This window comes from Melampsora larici-populina (assembly GCF_000204055.1).
Source record: "Melampsora larici-populina 98AG31 unplaced genomic scaffold MELLAscaffold_24, whole genome shotgun sequence".
In the NCBI taxonomy this organism is placed as follows: domain Eukaryota; kingdom Fungi; phylum Basidiomycota; class Pucciniomycetes; order Pucciniales; family Melampsoraceae; genus Melampsora; species Melampsora laricis-populina.
The window spans coordinates 330361-354122 of NW_006768788.1; the positions used below are offsets into that span (position 1 = coordinate 330361).

Sequence of the window (23762 nt, forward strand, 5' to 3'; positions counted from 1 at the left end):
CATAGATCAAAGGTTTCTAGGATATTGAGATTATTATCTTTGAGGGTTCCTGATTTCCTGTTCAAGCTATTTGATTGTTGTTGATCAGAAGCGTCTTCTGTCTAATCTGGAGCTATTTATTCTCAATGGTTGGGCTTTCAAAGTAAGCTGGTGCCTAGGCACAACAGAGTCTCAGGAGTTCCTAAGAGCAGCATGCTCTTTTGTTGTGCATATAACAAGTATAATTCTCATTCAAGCAATCAACACAAACATATACACATAATTGTCAAGAAAAACACATCACATATATGGGATACAAAGTTAAATCTGGTATTTTTTTCCCAGTTTCCCAGTTTCCCAGTTTTCCAAATACAGCCAAAGACACAAACTGGGAAACTGGGAAAAAAATCCCAGATTTAACTTTGTATCCCATAATAGTACACACTTATAATTTAGAGGCTTGGTTCACTGATTTAAGTAGCATTCAAGAAGGGGTCTCACCACTCGCATCAAAAACATTCACACCTGCAACTCCCTTTGATTTTGCATACTTGACTTTTTCTGTCAAAGAGGTTGGGTCATCATAAGCAATGAGAGTCTTGGTGGTTGGGTTAAAGAGGAGCGGCTACAAAGAAAGAAAAAGTGGATGAAAGAGTTAGCATCAAATCTAAATTATTTTCAAGTTTAGATAGTATCACTATGAGATTGGCTTACAGTTTGAGTACAGTTATCATAGTGACGTTCAAATCCTCCCTGTCCAGTAGTGGCATTGGGAGTCAGAAATCCACAAGTCAGTAAGTCCTTGAAAATGAAGCTACCACCTTCCAAGGGGCTATCACATCCAGTTGGATTAGGCGCAACATTCTTGACTGTTTGAGCTTGAGCTGACTTGTCAATAGGACCAAAAAACAAACTCTTTTCTTTACCAGAGAAGTTAGTTGGGTCAAGTGTTGAGCTAGATAAAGTGTACTGATTACCATATGCAGGAATACCTAAGAGGATCTGAGATGCAGGAAAGCCGGTTGAAGTCCAGGTGTTGATTGCTTGTGCCACCAAAAATTTATAGCTAGGGTCATTGCAGGTATCAAATAATGGAGCTTCAGGTCCGAAGACGGGAGTCACCACGGGGAGATAAATATCGTAGGCCATGATAGTGATGAAATCAAACAACGTGGCGTATTCTTTGTGATCCTTCAAGTATTCTCCGTTTGGTCCCATGAACCCATGGACAGAGACTGCTGCAGTGAGCCATTTGGATCCAATCGAGGCCCTGAGAGCAGTCAAGAACTTGAGTAAGTTGGTAGAGTTGTCTTTAGAGATAATGTTACCTTTGTTTCCTGGAGTGTTTGGATATTCCCAATCAAGGTCCACACCGTCAAATCCGTACTTGGTCAGTGTCTTGGCAATAGTCTTTGCAAAGGTCTCACGGTTGGAATCAGTACTAACAAGATGGGACTAGGATCAAGATTCTAGAAAGGAGAATAGGTGACAGGTGCATGTAATGTGATCTAGCTTCAAACAACCTGTAATCATTCGTGTCGTGTATGATCTACACAGCTACACTCTTTACCACCTGCAGCATTATTCCCTCATTACCATAATGACTCTCTTTACCTTCTGGAGGATTGTATATATATCTGTGGTTCTTCATGAACTCCAATTCTTTGCACTTATATATTCTTCTCACAAAAGACATTTATATTCTTTTCTTTAAAGTTTATTCTTTTTGTGACCTTTTTTCTTCTATACACATTATCTGTTTATAAAAGAAATTTTTTTGTCCCACCACTCCCTTCCCATTCACTGCAAACATTAATCAACTTCCCCAAGTGGGCAGGAAAAAATGATTGGGAGTATCATTTGTCATAAAATGATCTATCACTCCACACCTGATCCATAAACCCCACACTACATATGTGTAGCAGGCTCAGTGAATTGGTGTTTATCATGTACATACAGTTCTGCTCAGTTATCTGCTCAGCAGGATGAGTTATTCATATGTAATACATGCTGTAACTTTTTTCAGATTGACAAAAGCATTCAAAAGATGGACTACATACACTGACTCAATGTTTTGGTGTAATCTCATCAACTCAACTGCATGTAATACCCTTTCTGTTACTAAGAGATAGCTTCAAAAATATTGCCTGAGCAGCTACAGAATTATATGTAGTGAATTCTTGGGACAATTTTTTCCAAGTCAAAAAAGTTACATGTGGTATAACATGTGATTTATATATTCTGATGGGCAAAAAACTGAGCAGACCTGTATGTACATGATAGAAAACTATTTACTTAGCATACTGCACATACGTAGTGTGGGTGTTGAGGCTCAGGTGAGCGGTATTGGATCTTTCTATGACAAACTGTACTATTAATCATTTTCCTCTTCCAATGTGGGGAAGTTGAATGATGTTCACAGTGATTTTACATATACTTATAGGCCGCCCCATAGCAAACCTATTAATTGCCTTTTTACATTAGCACATGTACATATTAACTATTCTGTATACTTCTTATTCACATTGCAACTAGGGCTCTTGCCCCGATTCAGGCTAAAACCCTCCCTGTGAGTATAGCCCAAATCACTCTAGCACCCAACCTATTTTGAGCTAAAGTACTTGCTACCTGTCCATCCACCAATTGTCAATGAGACTGTGACCTGATGAGCTTTAGCAGCCTCAACAACTGCTTTGATATTTGCTTTGTTGTTGAACACAAATTCAGCTGATGGAGAGTCTGAAGTGACAGCCACAAATTAATCAATATGGTTGTAAAGCTCCCAAGGAATGCTTTCTGGGGGTAGCAAACCAGCTTGATAACTCTGCAAGGATTAAAGGAGTAAATGTACATAGCATGTCATCTTGTGAATAAAATATATTTGGAGTTAGTGATCTAGACAAGAAATATACTTAGAGGATAGTATCCTGAGACTTGAAAGCCTTTAGAAGCCTTTTTGCAGCACACTCCAGCTTCTACAATAGTGCACTGGATGATCAAGGTGAAAATTGCAAGCACAATAAACAAAGATAATTTAGAATTCATGTTGGAAGTGATTGTTTGTAAGATTGAGTATGCTGGTGATAATTTTTTTTTGTGGGTGGTTCAGAGTGATGTGTGTTTTTGTTCTCAAAGTGCTTGTGCGTATGAAGTGTTGGAAGTGGATGAAGGAGGCTCATTGGACATAGATTGAGTCACTTTAAACACTCATCCTGAACACTTTGTGAAAAGCTTTTACTCAATTGCTGATGGTGTGTGGAAAGCAGATATTGAACAACATCTGGTGATCTGAATGCCTTCATGAAATTGCCAGCTTTTGAGACATTAATTTTGCAAGGGTACGGATGCTCATGAAAGAAAAGTTTGGATTGCTATCAAAACTAAGCATTGGTGTCCAATCTTTCCAAAATGAATGTCAAGAATGATCTGTCTGTAACATAAAAAGTTGTTTAATCACAAAGGTTAAAAAAACCTTTTAAAGTCAACATAAGAAAGCTTGTCACAAAAATTCCCTGTCAATTTTGCTAGAGTTTTGCGGGTAAAGTTAGTGAAGCTTTTCTGAAATGACTGTATGTAAATGAAATGCTGACCTCCCAACATCAGTAACAAAGACTCAATGTAAATCAAATCTGATCTTAGCCATCCATAAGTTTTAAAAGCAACCAAGCATGAAATCCTGAGAAAAGTTTATCATAATCACACATCTGCAAGTCTTCATTGCAGGAGGCCTGGTCCTCAGCCTTCTGTATGTGCAATGTCTTTTTCAAATGGCCATTGAAGGTATAAAGTAAACAACTGGACTTTTCAGATAGACACCCAACTTGAGATTTCCAGCATTTTAGCAAAATAAAACATATGTATCATTCAAGTGAAGGATAACATTGCTAGAATTTTTACATCTTCAAGTGAAACTCAACAGACAATTGTAGAGCTTGACTAAAAATGATTGTGGTTCAGATGCAACACAAAGATTGGATTGAATAGACTTGAAGTCCTATAGAACCATGACTTCCAGAATAAAAGACAAGCAAATTTGAAGAATGCAAAAAACGTAAAAAGAATTGTGACTTTAAAACTTTATAGAAATGGGAATCTCACAAACTCACTATGATACTTGAAGTGAAACTGCTAAGCAGTAAGAAGTACAACAAATTTGAGAATGATTGACCACTTTTTTTATATCAAAAAAAGTCATTGCTACAGACACACAAAAATATTCTCAAAACAACAAGCATGATGACCAAAATAAAATAACTCTTAAAATAAAATAAATAATTAGGAAAGATCACATGAAAAGAAAGTTGAACAATTTTTTTCAATCTTAAACATAATGGAATGTATAAATCAGAGTAAGTGTTAAACAAATAAATAACATCATTAATTATGTATGATGAATAGTAAAGGGAAAAGATCTGACTTGTTAGTGCACCATCAACAAATTTACCTCAGATGGAATAGGACCCCGGATAGCTTCTATTAAAGGTACCGACCAAAAAGGTATCTTTTTGGTTTGAAATTTCGGCGATGTAAGTGACGAAATAAGTATGTTTTGACCACGTTGGCATTGGATCATAGCAATGTCGGAGGAAGGAATGGGAAATTTTGTAGCTTTTCTAGGCCTTCCTAGGCTATTTTTGAGTGTTAAGGACTTGCGAGGATTTTTTTGGCAAATTTTGGTAGTTTTCATTCAAAATGTTACCGACAAAAGAGGTATTCTTGGCCCTCCAGACCCTCAAATTCAGGTATGAAGGACTGAATATTTGGTGTTTTTTCATCGGTATGCTTTATAGGAGCTATCCGGGGTCCTGATGGAATAATCGAAGTTATCATCAGACTCAATTCCTCAAACAGAACCTTTCAAGCTTTTGATCCCAGATTTTTTTTTGGCGCCAAAAGATACCCTGATTCAAATCCTTGGACAAGATCTGTCCCAGGGTTTACATCCTGGTATTGCCTTGGATTCTGCAACCCAAGGCATTCTATGTTGGTGATGACACATTGGTATCAAAAGATGGTTCTGATCTTATTCCATTCCAACAATAACAAGTTACCAACATCAAGAAAAGGCTTCAAGCAATTTATGTGAAAAAAAAATCCAAAGAAACCCATGAATGTCAAGGTCCAAGCCCTTTTATGGGGATAAGGACACCAGCCAGTTCATGGGGCTTCCACCAAGATAGGGAATATGGAAATCTTCTCAAGGATCATGGATATTAGAGTTCCCAAACTTGAATCTCAACATTCCAATGAAGTGACTTTCTTGATCAATCATCATATAAATCACCACATTTCATGAATCAGATTTCTTAGTACAAAAAAATGATTAAAGGTTGATGGTGAAACCCCACCAAGTTCAATACCCTATAATCAACTTAACTCCTTGACTCTTACCTTTCTCTTTCTATCAAATAATACATCATCATCATCATATCTAAAAACACAACCAAATAAATAAAAATACTCTTTTTCCCAACAACTACATACATAGACACTACTTAGAGATAAAAGAAAACTAACAAAATAAACCAAAACAAACAAAACTTAAACCAAACTCTTGAAATCTAAATTTGCTCGTTCTTCTAAAAAAACCAAAAAAACAAATTTTACAAATAAAAAAAGTATAATTTGATTTTTCTAAAAATCAACCAATACTTATTTCTCTTTCATCTAAATTCCAACCAAAACAAAAATTTCTTCAATCAATCATTCAAAAAACAAAGGAAACAACTCATCAACAAAAATTACCAAAAACAAAAACAAAAGAAAAATAGATTAAAAATAGAATCAAAGAGGAAAAAAAAGAAAAAAATTAATCCAATCATGAGTTTGGATCAAGAGATTCATTTTCAACTTTCTTCTACTTTAAAATAATAACCTTCTTGATTAACCGGAGTATGACCACACATCTCAGCTAAACTGGCATCTATTTAATTCGAGAAAAACAAAACACATTCAATCAAGATTTCAAAACTTCAATTCAAACTTTCTCAAAAAGAACAAAACCACCCAACCAAAAAGTGAACATGAAAACTTACATTCTTCATCTACATCCACTTTTTTAAAATATTTCATTTGCCATGGTGTCCCATTGGCAACTTCTTCTTTCCTTTTACTCCTTTGTTCATTCTATCAAAATCCTTCATCAATTCTCATGACTCCCCATCTCTCTCTGCCCCCAAAACAAAAAGAGAGAAAAAAAACATCAAAACTTACCTCTAATTTTGATTTAGCAGCACTAGCACTTTCAAAATCCCCTTTCCTAATCCCATCAGCCACATCTTTCCAAACCTTACGTGATTCATAAACATCTTGTTGATCCAAGTCTTTAACTGAGATGACCAAATGTTTTTCTTCTGTTTGATCTAAAAAGATTTCTTGAGATCCTCCTGATGATTTGAAAAAACATGGAATCTCTTTTACAAATTTCGATATCCCATTCCATTGTCCTTCGATGTGATAAATCGATTTCTTCGATTCAGGTGATGAATAAATCTTAGCTATAAAAGTATGTGGTTTGCCTGAGAAGTAACCTAGGATGAAAATCAAGTTCAATCAATGTTAAGATTGGGTGTACTAAAGTAAGAAGGTATTAATTAATACCTTTTCCTTTGTAATCAATCACAGCATGATACCCAGTTGAAGATTGAATATGAGAGGTCTCAATCAATTCAACACTAAAAGTTCGATCCCCCCAAAAGAAAGAGAAGAATCACAACATCAGTGAAACCAAACGATTAAAACTCAAGAATGAAGTTCACTAACTAAGGACTACCTAACAGAAGTCCTTCGATTCTTAGTTTAGGTAACGTGACCAGATAAGATTCAACCGTCCCATCCGGTAAAGTGATTCTTACAATCCCATGTCCAACCTGTTTAACTATTCAAGATATAAGCAAACCATTCTATGATGTCTGATCTTTATAAAAGAAATCAATCATTCATACCTATCACACTTTTACCACTAAAAGAAGTCTATTTTTTTCAAAAAACAGAACCGATCGGATTAAAGATTGTGTATATGGATCGAAGAGATAAATGACTAACTTTTTGTGCACAATGTCCTTGATACGAAACTTGACTTGTTGAATTCGATAAGAAATAAGCCGATACAGGTGGATGACTAAAGTAAAAGTAAAGTCAAAGAAAACAAAAGAGATGAAAAGATTCAAGATTAAGATCTTATTGTTTCCCCTATCAAGATCAAGATCAAGATTGATCCTAGAATCAAACACAAAGAAAACAAACTGACTGAGAAACTTGTTCAGCCCAAAGTTTGATTTCTCCTAAATCTTGAATTCCATCTTTACCTCCATTCCAAGTACCTAAGAATAATTCACCCAAGATTGGATTTAAAGGTTTTTCTTTTACAAAATCAAAGAAAACCAAACATGAATATACGTTTTTTTTGAATGATTAAGAAATGAAATCTTACTTTCGGATCCAGTTTGAGTTTCACGTCTAGTAAATTGACCTTTAAGAGTAGCAATAAACCAACTATAGTTATAAACCAAAAAAGAATCCATTAAAAGAAACTCAGAAACCGGTTTTGATTTTCCTTACGATTTTCAATCAGATTAGATATTCAAACTAACCGTAAAACCAAAACCATTCGTTCTTCAGGTGTTTGACCAGTAGAGATCAACGAAAACTCTTCATATGGTTCTCCCTATTGATTCAATCCAAGATCATGATCAGCATTAAATCACATCAACGTCTTGTAATGGTTAAGAGTCTATATCGAAATGAAGAAACTAACCCAATAAGATGGAAATTCACAAAGACTTGTAGGACTAATTGAAACCCAAACCAAAAGGATAAGTTTCAAAAAAGTATTTATAAAAGAAGCAGAGACTTACCTAAGGATAAAGGAAGGAGCGGTAAGTGAACTTAGATCACCTGAAAAGGTAGCAATAGCTTTTAAAAAACTAGACCAAGAACTAGATATTAAGAAAGCAAATGAAGCAAATGAGTGAATGGTTATGGTGATGAGATTGAATGAGAGGTTTTACCTTTTCTGTTGAGTTGGAACAGCAGTAGGTTCTTCATGATCTTCAAGTGCCATGATGAATCTGTTGGTTGGATGGAAAAGTTAAATTGGCTGTCTTGGTTTGGCTTAAGTGATCTTTCTTTCTTTCTTTCTTTCAGGGTATTACTAAGTATTCTGATCTTCTTATGATTGAGTTTGGCTGATTGAGGATTAAGAGTGAGATTGAATGAAGTTCAGTGGCTGTGTAAAATGAATAAAGAACAATAATCATCAAGTTGAGTTTGTACCTTAATTTCAATTTGGTTTCCTGTGTTTTGTGGTGAGTTTTTCTTCCTTTCTGTTTTTCAAATTCTTGACTTGACTTCTTGATCGGTTCCTGTGGATCGACAGTTGATTATATATGTATTTAAACAATTCTGACGATCGAACAACTTAAAAGAGGTTCATTACATCATCAATCATTGACAAAAACTCAAAACTCAATCCTGCTCAAGCCTCGATCCGAGCCACGGAGCTCGTATATACCCGGCCAAGAAGCCGACTGGAAGCCCGTCAGGTCCGGATGTTGGGCAGGGCCTGTGAAGGTGAGAAAAACACTACACTTCTAATCTCCTCCATCTTTGTAAGAGCACAAGAAAGTAGCTGTGTGAAAACTCAAGAAATCCCCTCACTCCTTGCCAGACCTCCCACAAATCAAGGTAGTTTATCAACTTACAATCGATCCCACATCTCAAGTGAATATCACTCTTCTAGTATAAAATGTATTGTTCTTACTGTTCCTAGTCCAGAAACAAAAAAACACATGAACAATCATTTAATCAATCTAGAGTATAAAGTTAAACTTTTGAAGTTTCAATACCTTCACAAGGATCATGAGATAAACTGAAAAAACCTTTAGAGCTAAGAAGGCTTACAATAGAAAGAATGGCTGTATATCAAGGACTTTGGATTTTTCTGAAAAACAGATCATGTGGGGATTTTTTTCAGCAGAAGTTCATTTTTTTCTACCACAGTTGTGTACCATCCATTCATGAGGACTCAATGAGCCAAAGATGTTGGGGGCCTGAAGTGCATTTGCGTTTATTTCATTAGACATTTCATATACATAAAAATGACCACGGAGAGGTTTTAAAGGGGCATATTGAGTATACTGTCTCTTTTTCAAATAGAGGAAAGCTTTAATGAAAAAAAACAGTTTTTTAGTAAAATATTAATTTTGACAAAAATGTCTAGAAAGATCTCACACTTTAGATTTGAAATTGAATTTGAGTGTAAACTTTTAATAGCTTGTATGGAGAAGGAACAGTACTGGTTAATTTTGTTTTTTCATTAGGTTCTCTAAGAGATAAAATTTGAATAGATATGAGTGTTTTTTTTTGACATAAGGATGTTCAATGATACTCATCTATGCAGCTTGCATGGTACTAGACACGCCGGGCAAATTGAGGTCATGGAGTGAATACAGGTTGCGCAGTCATGTTGAAAACAGAAAACATTTTTGCACCCTGAGTCATGTCACAGCTGCATGACATGTCTTCATGTATTGCACCCCCACCAGTCATACAAGTGACATGGGTATCTGGCCCACAATAATGGGCCAATACAGACCTCATGAGAGGCTTATAGCTATGTGACATATACATCTCAGTACGTACTCAAATACATGTGATTGGTATGATTGATACAGAGTGTGTACAGGATAATGAGTCCTGCATGTGTGACAGGTGCCCGAGGTCCTGGCATGCATTCAGGACCGTGCAACCTGTATGCACTGCATGACCTGAATTTGCCCGGCGTGAGACCTGTAGGCCTGGAACCAAGAGGGATGAGCCAGCAACCATCATGATGGATTCCAAAAATCACTTTTGTTATCATCCCAATAGTATACACAGGATCATCCAATTTGCTGGTATACTCATAATCAATCTGATCTTTTTGAATGCAGGGTGAGGCATGGATGAGTTTTTAACCCAGTACCATATTGAGTGTGTAGTCCAATGGGGAACTGGTAAAAGCAAAAAAAAACTTGTAAAGCTCGACTGGGCAATCCCCAAGCAAGCAATTCAGGGAATATTTTTCCAGTATTGTTGAGGTTTGAACAAGCCAAAAGGGATCAGATAGTTTTTGGGGTTGATCAAAGGATTCCAGAGTTTTTGTCTTTTAAATTATCTTTGATTTCTTTCAAAGACCCATTGAATCATTTTGAGGGTTCTGTCCTACTGTTTTTTTCCTAAAATCTCTATGGTTGAAAGATATGAATTTCCCCCACAAAACAGATCAAGAACCTTACAATTTTGGTACTGGTAGGAATCCTGAAAGGATTAGGATCTCTGGTATATGAACTTATAGAAACCTGCAGGTATGGATGTCCTTGTGAATTACAGGATTGATCACTGATTGAGATTTTTTAGTCTTTGATTTGGAGTCAATTGTCTTTGTTTCTTCAAATGTTTCCAAACAAGAAAGATGTCACCAGGAATTGTGGTAGGTCTGACTATTGATGATCATCTTTTATTCAAAGGCAGTACAATAGTCAAGATTCAAGATAGCATTGACATCATACTTTACTTTGAGGTCAGGACCAAGCTTTGACTGTGTGCTTGAATGGTGGCTCCAACATAAACATCAAACAATACAGTAGTCCAAGGACTTTTATTGTGCCACAAAACAAAAAAACCCTTGGACCACTCCCTTCAGCCCAGGGCTGCCATCACAGTAACAGGGGATTATTAGGCTGATTTATCTTTAGTGTGAGCTTGTATTAAAGAAAAGGTCTCTCATAGATGGAAAAATATATATCACAGCAGTCATCTTACCCCCTGGGGAATCAGCTGTCTATGAGTCAAACACAAAAAAGCAATCATGTCCAAAGTAAGTTAGTTGCTTATTTAGTGATGGAGAGACAAGTTTAAATGGATCATTTTGTTTTGTCACACAACAAAAACACAAGCAAGCATACACACAAGTATGAAGAAATAAAAAAAGACAGAGAAATTGAGAAACACTACAAGAAAGTGTACCTATGAGTCAAACACAAAAAAGCAATTATGTCAAAAGTAAGTTACTTGCTCATTTAGTGATGGAAAGACAAGTTTGAGTGGATGAAGATTGAACTTGTCTGACTCGTAGCTTTATATAGGAAGAACAACCCAGCTAAGAGTTATAACAGTGCACACATGAGAATATAGAAAATATATCATATAGGACAATTAACAAACATGACCACCAAGAACCATGAAAACATGACCAATGTTGGAGATAACAAAAAAACAGACAGATGAGATCATATCACCCAACTTTATTTGTCATAATAGCAACACTTTCAGATATAGTGGTGATACTATGTAGTGTTGCAAATCAACTGATATATATGCACTATTGTAAGAACTTTGTTTGTGTTAAACTTTTATATTTAGGGGATACAAAGTTAAAACTGGGATTTTTTTCCCAGTTTCCCAGTTTTCGTTTTTGGCTGTGTTTGGTACTTTCCCACGCTCTCCCAGTTTCCCAGTTTCCGTTTTCGGCTGTATTTTGGACACTGGGAAACTGGGAAAAAAATCCCAGATTTAACTTTGTATCCCCTAATTGTATATAAGACATGAGATTGATGCATAGAGGATTGAATTGACTCAGACTCCAGAGTAAGACCAAATGACAGGTGAATAGTAGAAAACATGCAGTTTGATGGTCTTTTGAACATGAAAAAAAAGTTGTGCAAAGAAATCAGCAAACTAAGGAAGTCTGAAACTCAAATAATTTGTGGAAAAAAAAATCAATGCATTGGGTCCTTGTGATTTTCTGTATTTCTTCTTTCTCTGTGGGTTCATAGACCGTCTTGGGAATGCCTGATCCTGAAGAAGTACTTGTTAATATGTTATGATCCAGCATTTCTTGGGAGAAGTCTATATGGGAATGTTGAGATCTGGGATCTCCTCTTGGCTGATACTATCATGAGAGAAATTCTTTTCTTCTCTTGTAAGTCTTTCTGGTTGTATGGTTGTTTTGTCTTGGGTAAATTGTTTGACTGTGGATTCCAAAGGACTTAAAACTCTTCTATGAAAAATTTCTTCTGAAGATGGTTTCCAGGCATCATTGAGGTCAGGCATTAGTACCTCCAAAGGAGAAGAACCTGGTGTTTCTTCCATTGGATCATTGAGGTCAAAAGCGTGAGATATTGAACCTCTTTGTGGCTCATTTATGTCCAGGCCTGAAAGGTTGAACCACACCCATTGTACAAAACAAGTTCAATCTCAGTTGTTCTTTTTCAGGCGTTGTTTATTTGATTTTAAAAGCATCTTACCTGATGAGTTAGGCTCACTTCCTGTCATTTGGATTGAATCTTTTCTCCCTTTTTCTTCTTGTACAGATTCAGGTTGGTGGGTTTCTGAATTCTGTTTCCTGGCCATATTTGGTACATTGATTTGCTGATGCTCCAATGAAATACCTTTGCAAGTCTTAGTCCTGTGTCTCTTTTTAAATGCCATAAGAAAGTCTCTTGTTGAACCTGTTTCACCATCAATCACATAACTTTTCTTGTCATAAGGGGCTTTCACCTGTTCATCTGAAACATTCTTTTCAAACAAGACACTTGGGTGTCTGCTTGATTTCCTCTTTGGTATCTTGAAGTTTAGCCTGTCTTTGATATCTTCATCAAATCTCTTTCCTTGGACAGTAGCCTGGGTATCAAAGGATGTGGCAAAGAGCTTTGGATTATAATCTTCATCACCATCCGAGTATGCATAAGATTTTTTACGCTTTTGTGATTTGTTCTTGTATCTCTTGGGTGATTGCTTCTTGAATTTGACTGGTATCTCATTTAGCTCATCTTGATCTGGATCAAGTTTATCAACTTGAATAGAAATTGGTGACTGGTCAATTGGACCATTCTTTTGAACCAAGCTCATCTGTTCATAAAGCTTGTTCAGTGTCACAGAAGACTGAAGGTGATCTAAATAAACTCTTCCAAGTCCAAAACTAAACCACTCAAATGTCTCCTTATGTCTTAATTTTAATGTAGAGGGTATAAATGATAACATACTCCAGTAGTACATCATAATCTTGGCTTTTATATTTTTTCCATCAGGAATAGTGGGGGAAAGTTCTTTCTTGATGACCACCTCCAAGACCCTAGCTATTCTTCTGATTAAGAGATAGAACATCACACAATTCTCCATCCGCTTTTCAGACTCTCTGGGATCAGATTGCATGGGCAAAGTTCTCAATGCTGATTGGAGTATTTCAAAGAGTACTGTGCGGGCTTCAAAATCATCATCTTCAAGGTCAAGCACCAAGTTTATAGTTCTTGAGATATGATTTAACATTTGTCTATGTCTCAGACTACCATCTTTTGCGGTCTGCTTGAGGGATTTGAAGCCAGCTATTCTGCAAATATAGCGGGGAGGTTTGTGAGAATCATCTGCAATCTTGTCTGAAAGCCACAGAAGTCTTGATGAGATCTTTGAGTCTTTGTTATCAGAGAGGATCCAAAGTTTGTGGATGTTTTCCTCAAGTTGGGGCGAGCCACCACTATCTAGCTCAGCAGGGTGTCTGAAGATGGGAATTGTTAGGGGTCTATTGTGATCATATGGTGTCCTGTTGATGAGGTACCTGTGCAGCTGTTTAGGATTGGCGGAATGGTTTTCCAAAAGTGTTCTGATTTTAGGTAATGATCTTGAAAGACTTGGTGTAAGATGATTGCATATCAAATTCTTGTCCTGAATAACTGCAGCTGCTAAAATGTCAAATATTTCAATAAGTTTCATGTATGACTGATAATGTTTAATGTATTCCAGATGATCTGTTTGAAGAATCATCTTCTTCCAAACAAGTGTCCCTTCTACTGATAAATAGTTTGAAGAATGAACTTGATCTGCAATGGTGGCCTTTCCAAATTGATCGAGCAACATGTGCAAACTCAATTCTGACATGACAGCATCCAGGAATGGAGTAACAATGCATGATTCAAGTGAATTTGGTGGGAAGTTGGTTTCTTCAATCAGTCTATCAGTCAATCTATGTAATTCTTCTTTATCAACTTGAAGTTGAGATGATTGATGTTTCAATACCTCAATGAGATAATAAACCACCATGGCAAGTGGTTTGTTTGGTTTATATCTTGCCCATGCTTCAGCACGTTGAGGAATCCTATCAATTTCTCTAGCATGGATGTTTGGATTATCAAACATATCTTTGACAACTATTTCTAGAGTTCTTTTGTAAGTCTGAAAACTTTTGTTTTTTCTTACCACTACTTCAATCGTTCTCAAGTGTCTCCATGTATTCAGATGCTCCTGTTGTACAAGATGCCTGTCCACAGGTCTGATGAGCTCTTCTTGATCTGGTTTTGACAATTAGGATTGGTTTTAGATAATGATATGAGATTAATTTGGATGAAGCCATGATATATTGTACAATTGATTTCACTGACCAAAGTATGATGCTTCTGCCAATTGTCCTACATCCAGACCTCTTACATCATTGGCCTTATCAAGTAGTGAACTGACATGAATGATCAAATTGAACAGGGTGCTAAGATTGAGAAAGAAATTGGATATCTTCCTGTAATGCATTATAGGGAGGTGGTGCTGGTTGTGAACTTATATATGATGCCTAGTCAATTGGAATCTGTGGATGGGTTGTATCTTCCTTGTGAATTTCTGATTATTAGATGGCACAAGTCAGAATAAAAAGACTCTCTTAGTTTTAAGAGGGCTTCACCAAAATAGATCTTGAGCAGCAGCATTGAAACTTGTGCGTAAATCAAAGTTACAATGATTTTACAATGAGGTTCTTCAAGATTATTCAAAAGATGAATCTGTGCTCAAAATCCTGTATTCTTCTCCATTGCCTTGAGAGCCTGACCCCACCCTCAGAAATTCACCTGTATGCCTCCCAGTCATGCCACATGTCTCAGCCTGGAAGCAAGTTGTACAGGCTTTGGCAAGGGTATCTTACCAAAACTCATTTCATCTGAAATCATCAAACCACCCCTCAAGTGCTCCAAGATTACTATCACCTACTAGCAATTTGGCACCCAGCTGCCACCCAGTTTTGAGGCATAAATCCCTCTACTTGCAATTCATAACAGAGGATATAATTAACATGATTGTAGCATTGAAACCATTTTTACTCCATCCAGATGAACAGCCATGAGATTAAAACTTGCTGCCTTTCACTTAATACACTCCCAACTCTTTGAGGATCATAGATTTTGATTGAAACACTCATTTGCTACTACTGTTTTCAAAGCTCAATTATTGGCAAAGATGATATGAATAAGGGGAAATGATTGATTGAAATGGAATGCAACAATATGAGTGAGAGAGAATTGTCTGCTTATAAAAAGAGGCAAATAATGATAAAAAGAGGAAAACAATGGTAGCAAGGGTATTTTTGACAATCAAGAAACAAAAATAAAACAGAGCGATCCGTGATAAAAAAGAAGAATTCGACCATCAAAAATGAATGGGTATTTAAAATCAAAACCATCCAAGTGCATTGATTGGCTCTTTAGCAAGAGCTTCTTGAAAACAGAAAACAAAAACTGTATGACTCACCTGATACTTTAAACATCATGGATTTCACAACAGCTAAATTGGTAACAAGTTGAACAATGAGGTGTGAGAGATACAATGGGATCTTGTGGGGTCACCTGAAATAGCTATTTGTGGTTCAAAATAGAATTGTGGCTTTACATATGGCAATTGGTGTCCTTCTTTTACTTGGGACACTTACCTTTATTATATTTAACCAGATCCTTCTCCAAACTTGTGCCTCAGTTATCACACAATCTCCCTTTCCCTCTAATGCTCTGTGTTCTTATGCTGAAAAATGAGAGAATACCAAGTGATTGGTGTCTGGATGCCTCACAGATTCAAATCCTTCTCTTGATCAGAAGAATAAGCTCCTTGGGTTTATCCTTCAATCTTCCTCTCGACATTCTTTTTGTCTCTGGAACCCAAGAAAGTAGACTTTCTTGAAGAAAGTCTATGTACTTGTCTTTTTCTAGCCGTTGTCTTTTGGCATTCTCCAATGCCTCGTGTGTGATCAAGCATAATTCTGGAGTCTCAATCATACATAATGCTTGGTTCAACTTAAGGTAAAGTAGTTGCTCACGTGAATCACTCAACACATTATTGGAAAGGATTCCCTCACTGACTGCCAGACCTTTACACAGATTTGATGACCTATCAAATACTCTACACATTGAACGCATGAATTACCACCCTCTACATATGTACACTATTGTGCTCTAAACGGAGTTTAACCTCAAGCAGGCTGAAAGCTGACATACCCAGTGATTGGCAAAACAATTGCTTGACCGTCCAGACTGATAGTGGCTCTCCGTGACCGCCTCTGGCTCCACTACATTCTCCCCCAATCAGAAGAACATAATGAAAAAGTAATTTTTAGGGAAAATCAAAGCGCCGACAACTAAGAGAAGGAAAAGGTCAATATAAAATATTTAAGAAGTTGAATGGGTGTCAAAAAAGAAAAACAGGATAAGAGCTAAGTTGAGACAACAATTGATAACAACAAGAGGAGCAAAAAATTCGCCGATTAAGTATGCATCATTGAGGTCCACGTTCGTACTCTGCTTTCTCCGTTTCATGTCGTTTTTTATCACGACAAGCCATGTCCTCGTCTATGCAAAAAAAATCATAGGGGTTAGGCGCATACATCCAGTGCGGATTCGTAAAGATAATGACGATGAGACAAAGGCTTACAAGGCTTCTTCTCTTCTTCACCGAGACTTTTCCATTTGAGACCTAACAGCCGCCCAATCTCACCTAAGAATCGGAGACGCAAGAGGATTAGGTTTTATAATCCTTATCAAAGCACTTGTCAAGACACTCACCGAAGGAAACCTCGGGGTTTTCGGTCTTGATACGTTCACGCCAGTCTTGACTGAAAAACTGATCAAGCAAAGGCGAAACCAAATTCAAATTTAATGAATATATTTTCATTTTACCTCAAAGGACCGGTTGGAAAACAAACCATGTAAGCCGACAGGGGTCGCTTGGGTGCGTTTGGGTCTTTCTCCCTCTTGACTCGTCTTTTGATCGGATTTCCATCCGCGTCCAGCTTAGGCGCACGCTTGGTTGCAGCTTCTTTTGGCATTTTGAATGTAGAATGTAACTAAGGGATAGAGCCTGAAATCAACCTTGAGAAAATGGCTGGACGTCTATTGATCGAGCAAGTGCGATTAAAGGGATGAGAGGATCACAAAACACGATTAGCAATTGCAACGGATTCGAACACCAGTTGGTGGTAAGGATCGACGGAGGAGTGAAGTAATCAAGACGGGTATGAATCGGTCAAGTGGAAATCAAGTGGGTTTACTCGAGAGCACTAGACACGCCAGAGGACGAAAAAAAGCTACCAGCTAATCAACCAATTCCTCAATCGGAGCTTAGGTCGCGTGCTGTCGGAGATAAAGATGCTAATGGCGGAGGCAGGCCAATGCAAAAACGAGAGGCAAGAGAAAGCGCGTGTATGGATTGCCCATAAACCTGACGCGACGGATGGTCCAGAAGTACGGACATGTACGGACGTTGTCAGTAACTGCACCCCGCGGCTGTGAACACGTAGTGTCACATCGGTTGAGCGCCTGTCAAGAGCGGTCCGGAAGAGCTCCTGGCTTGACCGCGAGCTGGGTCTCCTGGCTTGAGTTAAACGTCGTTTGAGAGAGAAGAGGACAGGAATCATGCCAGAAACCATTTTGGTGTGACGCCTCATTCAAACGATATTTGATAGCATTCAACATTCACGCGATGAGTTGTAAGGTCAGAGATTACGGCATAGATCAGTCAAAATAGATAAGAAAGCCCGATATGGAAGATGGTCAAAGGCGAAGAGGCGAAACCGAAGCGCATTATATGTTGGCAGGGTGTTGAGTGAAGCCAAGTCCCCAAAAGGTCACAAATCCAAGAAAGAAAGAAAGATTATAATGCTCAAGGTTGTGCACATGATGAGCCCAGTGATTTGTGCAAGTAAAGAGCTACATTTCTGATTCTGGTTTGAGGAGAGTGGCAAATGAGGTGATTGACGTGTGTCATGATGACGGAGTGAACAGAAAACGAAAGAACTAGAGAAGAGAAGACGAGTACGCCTGAAAAAGGATCTGCTGGACCCAAGTGGTGAGATGAGTGAAAAGTTGAAATGTACCGACTGACTTGTATTGTTGTACTAAATGGCTTGAGAGGCAGTAGGACAGCCAAAGGGCGGAGTGGGGGTTGTAGAGTAGAGTGCGAAAAGACAGGCTACACTACGCTGACCGACTCTTGAGGATTGGGACTGGCGGGGCGGGCAGTTGTGTAGAGCGAGACTGACTGAATTGAGTGGTAAAGTGAGCGGTATAGCGGAACAAGTGAGAATAGGTGGTGGAAAATAGCACTGGAGGGAAGAGAGCCTGATTTGAGTTGAGTGTAGGGGCGAATAGACAGGGGCAGTGGGCCTTGAAGAGCAGGGGGGGTATCCCAATTGGTTCTGTGTAATTTTTAGCGTATGTGTACTGTACGTAGATAGCTGCAGCTACCAAGCGAACCGGACCCACATACCCACGGTGACACACAAGCGCGTTTCGCACGTGTGCTTGCGTATCTCGGGGCGCGCCTTTCTCCCCGTGTCTTGATTTGACCCCGTGACGGCGCGGTTTGTTCGTCGCGTTGTCAACCTCTGGCAGCCCCATCATCCATATCGAGAAACCTGGCTCAGCATAGTCGAGAGCTCCCACAATCTCATACCTTCAGATGAAGAACAATGAGCTAAAATAGAAAACACTCTGCAGTGCGAGTCTGATCAGACTTCTCAACGCGCTGCAAAATGTACAGCGCGGGGGCAAACGGGTGAACCAGAGAATTGATATCCTACATTTAAGGAGGCTTCTATCTGCTGAAGTTGTCGATACATAAACACTCGTTTGGTGAAACAACCCAAGCAAAACAAGCATGTACATAATTTACATTAACATCCTCAATTCATGCCCCGAAAAATAAATCATGGAGAGACTCGACAATTCAAAGAAAAGCTGATAGAAAACGAGGCGAAGAGGATCTCATTAAATTGAAGGAAGCCTTGATTCATAAAATGATTTCATTAAGGCTTTCTCTCCCTACCGAAATTGATTTGATCAGGATCCCTATGTATATCGGATTTTCATCCAGACAACAACACTTCAAAAAATCTGGCTCAAGAATGTAAGTTGAAAATTTGCCGCTATCAATTTGAGCTTTGTACATGAGTTGGACAGGGGTTGTGAGTTCATTCTTCGAGTAAATCTGGGTAATTTCTGACCAATCTTCTATAGTTCTTCAAATGTGAATGTTCACCTGTAAGAATAACTCTCGAATTCCTATCGCAAGTTTTTTTGGCTCTTAGCCTTGACCTCAGTGCCGTCGTCATTTGATTCCCGATTCCTACACTGAACCACACGTAATCTCTGTGACGTGGGGTCAAGATGACATTAATTATTACAAGGCAAGAAAACAATCCCTCAATAATGAACTTATTTCATCTTTAGCTGTGTCAGGATGAACCTGCTTCTCGATCAATGATCGCTAATCAGATTCGACCTCAACAGTACTTTCAGCCTCAAGGCTTTGAATTCCAAAAAGGAGGGAGTGAAATGCGCGAGATCACAATCAAAAAACATGAATCCAAACTAGAATCAACCACGGTCATATCCTTTGACTTTGACCGTCCCTTGAACTGATGTGGCTTGAACTGATTCAGCAAGCTCATCTCGTCTATAATAGGCTCAGACGCTCAGAAAGCTGGAGTCTTGCGTTAAGAGATGTGACCGTGGTCAGTAAGATATCTGAGGAGTCCCCTTTACTTAGATAAGTACATCCATGCTTCTTGTGAGCCTTTTTTTGACACGCATATCCAATCCAAACCTTGGTCAAATAGCATGCAAGGAATTTAAATGATGAGTCAAACACAGCGAGGTTAGATGTGGCGCGCCCACCACTAAGGCTGATAAAATGAAGTGGACCTTTGTACCCATGGGTTTTGTTGCGTTCATCCAGGACCAAAGACTTTCAAGATTCTTCAAGTCTTAGCATCGAAACATTTGTACCATCCAAGCTTTTCAACTTCGAAGTCATGCAGGGTGCACCGAATTGCTCTACACAGCCCTGCATCTGCGCACTGGTTGAAGGCGGTTGGGCTTTGAGAATAGTGCGGCGCAGCTCTGCCCAAATTACACTTCTCCTGATCTCTCCACTCTCAAGACCAGTTCAGTGAAGGTGAAAGGCCAGTTGACCAATTTCAGTTTGATGATCGATAGAATGCCAACTTCAACACCTAAACCGAACACTAATCCAGAATCAAACTTTAGAACTCAACTCACTGGATTCAAATGGGCAAGAGGTGTAAGTCTTGAAATAATTCTGGCAATAGTCTAGAATGAGATAAACTGATGATCTGATTGGATTGAAAAGCAGGTCACTGATGATTCAAATAATACACAATCAACTGCAAATTCAAATTTGTTTTCAAGATTTACTGGATCGATTTCAGGTTATGTACCATTAAGAAGTAATGAAAGATCAAATGAAGAAGAAGCGTAAGAACACAATCATTCTTGCTTTGTTTTCAAACTTTCCTATAAAGATTGAATGATCGTATGATATCTATTAACATCTTTGATATATTTTTTTGGCTTTAGGTATTACGCTTTATCTCGTTGGGAAAGGACAATAGGATTTTTATTTTGTATTGCAGGAGCTTCAGTTTGTTTTTTAATCGCTTTTTTAACATTACCATTACTAGCTGTAAGTTTTTTTACATTCATCAAAATCAAACTTCAATCATAAAAGTATTAATCGATTTTTCATTTTCTTTGATTCAAAAACAAACAAACCAACACACAAATTAAATTAGTTTAAACCAAGGAAATTTGCTGTTGCATTTTCTTTAGGTTCATTACTTTTTATGATTGGTTTTATGATCTTACAAGGTCCAATTCAACATTTTCAACATATCTTTTCAGTTCAACGTTTACCATTCACTTTATCTTATTTAATTAGTCTTTTGGCTACTTTTTATTTTGCAATTGGTGTAAGTTTTTCTATTGATTTCCAACCTTTTTGCATTTGCTTGTTTTTGAATGAGCCTGAAGTTGATTTGGATTTTTATTCTTTGTATGTGGGATGTTCTGCTACATTGTTGTTTAGCTTCATTCTTATCTTGGAACTCTGATTGCTGGTATAGTACAGGTCATTGCTCTGATATCATATTTCGTAGCCTATTTCGTGAGTCTTTCTCTTCATTACTTTCTAGCCTGCATAGACACAAGAGAAAGCTTATGTTGACAACTTGCTAATCCTGTGTCGATCGTTTTATCTTGATGTTCAAAATAGCCTGGTGGTCTAACAACGTTAAAATTCATGGGAAGCATGGGCCTAAGAGGTGCTACAAGTTATCTACCCATCTGATGCATACTTTTTCTTTTCCTCATCTAGACTCTCATGATCAGTGACTATCTATAGTTGCATTTATATCTAAAACACATCGAGTGAATCAGTGTGTTCCAACATGTCTCTTCAACTCCTTCTGATACAAAATATTGTCTAAAAACATTTTCATTCCTCAATTCTGTATACTTGTCATTTTTCTTCAAAATCATTGCAAACATTATTTTGTATGTCTATTTTTGAGTACAGGGAATTGACCTAGCACTTTGGGATCTATGTTTCCGTTACTACCTTAGTAAAGTTTTACAAACTCAAAAACACACCATAGAACAGTAGTTGAGATTTACAGTCCTTTGGTGAAGATATTGCATGTAAGAGGAGGACCCAGTTATGATGAAATTTCTATGGATGTGCTGATCGTTCTATATGGATAATCAATGAAATGAATCCAAAAAAGGGTGGGACCGGTGGTTTAGTCATCAATCTTTAGTTTAGCGGGTGTAGATACCTCATATCGATGTTCCGCCCAACAATTTGATCACTGTGCATCAGAGGAACATAGGATCAATCTCAAGTCAATCTAATGAACCAAATACTTACTACCAAATAGTTCAATTGAAGAGCAAATGAGACTGTAACTCAACCATTTTCATATACAGTAAAGACGATTCCACCGGCCAAACTTAATCTCACTAATCTAGGAGTAGTACCTTTCCAAAATCGACTGACACCTTCGAATTTGAAGATTTGATATGCACAATCGAATGAGTTGACATACTTTGTTTTAGCTTCAAGTGATTGCATCCGAGTCTTGATCACACTAAACAATCCTCACCAGAATGATTAAAGTAAGCATGTCAGCACATTCCCCAACAAAGACCACATTTGATCGGGAAAACTACAATGTCGAGAGGACTGAACTCTAGAGGCATAGTACAATAAACTGTCACCACACCCGCTACACCTCCTATTCCAAATGTGATCAAGGTAGGAAGTTGTTGACCAGATCGAACGTTTCCCTGAAAAAGAGATTTTAAACTACTATAAGTCGAGAACCTAACAGCAGAATTTGCACCTTGACGCATCATCTATCACCATCCCAAATTAATCAAATCACCGAAAGAAACAAAAATCAAAAGCCAAATCAAGTTAGGAATGATATAAATCCGAAAAAAAGCGAAAAGTATTAAAGTAGGAGAGCGCAGACAGACGACCGGGAATAAGCCCCTATAGATTCCAGCTAAACCTTCCATTCGTATAATCTCTCGAGTGCCTTGAACAAGACCTGAGAAACGAGGTTTAGGTTGCATAGACTCATTGACGAGTTTGGTCTTGATTGTTTCAGATGGTGTGACAGCGATGATGGCTTCTAGCATACCAGCCCCCAAACCAGCTAGAAGAGATCGTGGACCAGTGAGTCTACCCTGGGGTGAATGAGACGTAGGTTAAGTACTTTGGTCAAGGAAGAATAAATGAGAATGAAGAGAAGCGTACTTGATCATCAGCAAGCATTGACTTGAATTTGTCATAACTTAAAAACCTGACTCCAGCTTTTAAACCATTTCCAATGACTAGAGCTGAGCAACCTGAATATAGTCCTCGGATTCCATCTTTTGCTACAGTGGATCGAAGGATCTGGATCGGACTTGGTGGCTGGGGAACATGTCGTGAGAAAGACGAAAGAAATGAAGAGGTTAGATCAGATGAAGAGAAGAGCTCGTGATAAAATAGAAGGTTCGTCATACTCACCTTGCCATTCGTCTGGTTGGATCTGAATTGAGAACGAGTTTTGACAAATTCGGTAGGATACTAACGCCCAACGCGTGGATGATTAAAGGAATCAAAAAAAAGTAGTCTTTGTCAATTTTTCATTCAACTTCTTTGATGACGCGGTGGGATAAGAAATGATGACTATAAACTGACTGTCACAAAGCCTTCGACCGAACCAGCAACAGCTCCAGCAAAGAGGGCAGCCGCAGGATTTGTCTGTGGTGGTAGGAAATGAGACCACATTCATCAGTTGAGTTTCAGTTCTTGATGGAACGGAGAAAGATATAACGAACCTTTGAGCTTGACTTTGATGTTCCCGATGACATTTTCCTTCGGTTTGATGGTAGTGCGACTGGAGTTCAAGTGGGATCTGATTGGTGGATTATTGATCGTGATGTGAAGGCAGACAGAGGCAGACACACCGACGGGCTGCTAAAAGAAAAGCCCGAAACTGAAATCAGCTTCAAAACAAAAGCCCCACTAATTTCAATTTGCGTGTCAAAACTCGATGTCAGTGGAGTTTGAACCCCTCAAAGCGCCAATCAAAACGAGCCATCAAACAACAGCGCTGAAAAACGCCTGATGGTGTTTGATGGTACATTTTTTCA

At 38.1% G+C, this 23762-nt stretch overlaps 7 protein-coding genes across 7 annotated transcripts; 1 reads left to right on the forward strand and 6 right to left on the reverse strand.

The window, feature by feature from the left end:
- Window positions 1-463: 463 nt before the first annotated feature.
- Window positions 464-1434, reverse strand: MELLADRAFT_36840 (family 18 glycoside hydrolase; the record flags this gene model as incomplete). The annotated part of the gene is made up of 2 exons (XM_007411347.1): window positions 464-604; window positions 694-1434. Coding segments are annotated over 2 exons (882 nt in total), but the record flags the coding sequence as incomplete, so codon positions are not given.
- A 3886-nt stretch (window positions 1435-5320) lies between these two features.
- On the reverse strand, window positions 5321-8392 carry MELLADRAFT_48789 (uncharacterized protein; the record flags this gene model as incomplete). The annotated part of the gene is made up of 14 exons (XM_007411346.1): window positions 5321-5902; window positions 6015-6105; window positions 6193-6509; window positions 6580-6653; window positions 6742-6856; window positions 6924-6951; window positions 7024-7099; window positions 7229-7340; window positions 7412-7473; window positions 7572-7645; window positions 7736-7769; window positions 7836-7916; window positions 7989-8165; window positions 8254-8392. 13 exons carry the CDS (start codon window positions 8039-8041, stop codon window positions 5826-5828), a joined length of 1194 nt encoding a protein of 397 aa, XP_007411408.1.
- A 3824-nt stretch (window positions 8393-12216) lies between these two features.
- Window positions 12217-14535, reverse strand: MELLADRAFT_107552 (uncharacterized protein; the record flags this gene model as incomplete). Its single annotated transcript, XM_007411345.1, has 2 exons — window positions 12217-14303; window positions 14394-14535. The coding sequence occupies 2 exons, from the start codon at window positions 14533-14535 to the stop codon at window positions 12217-12219; spliced, it is 2229 nt and encodes a 742-aa protein (XP_007411407.1).
- A 2013-nt stretch (window positions 14536-16548) lies between these two features.
- Window positions 16549-17026, reverse strand: MELLADRAFT_31192 (uncharacterized protein; the record flags this gene model as incomplete). Its single annotated transcript, XM_007411344.1, has 4 exons — window positions 16549-16610; window positions 16693-16755; window positions 16824-16881; window positions 16964-17026. Coding segments are annotated over 4 exons (246 nt in total), but the record flags the coding sequence as incomplete, so codon positions are not given.
- Window positions 17027-20256: 3230 nt separating this feature from the next.
- On the forward strand, window positions 20257-21405 carry MELLADRAFT_36798 (uncharacterized protein; the record flags this gene model as incomplete). Its single annotated transcript, XM_007411185.1, has 6 exons — window positions 20257-20340; window positions 20413-20534; window positions 20637-20742; window positions 20852-21028; window positions 21145-21222; window positions 21331-21405. 6 exons carry the CDS (start codon window positions 20257-20259, stop codon window positions 21403-21405), a joined length of 642 nt encoding a protein of 213 aa, XP_007411247.1.
- Window positions 21406-21449: 44 nt separating this feature from the next.
- MELLADRAFT_52802 (uncharacterized protein) lies at window positions 21450-21605 on the reverse strand (the record flags this gene model as incomplete). The annotated part of the gene is made up of 1 exon (XM_007411343.1): window positions 21450-21605. One exon carries the CDS (start codon window positions 21603-21605, stop codon window positions 21450-21452), a length of 156 nt encoding a protein of 51 aa, XP_007411405.1.
- A 418-nt stretch (window positions 21606-22023) lies between these two features.
- On the reverse strand, window positions 22024-23397 carry MELLADRAFT_36865 (uncharacterized protein; the record flags this gene model as incomplete). Its single annotated transcript, XM_007411342.1, has 6 exons — window positions 22024-22204; window positions 22306-22472; window positions 22596-22808; window positions 22879-23037; window positions 23134-23193; window positions 23308-23397. 6 exons carry the CDS (start codon window positions 23395-23397, stop codon window positions 22024-22026), a joined length of 870 nt encoding a protein of 289 aa, XP_007411404.1.
- Between the last annotated feature and the right edge of the window lie 365 nt (window positions 23398-23762).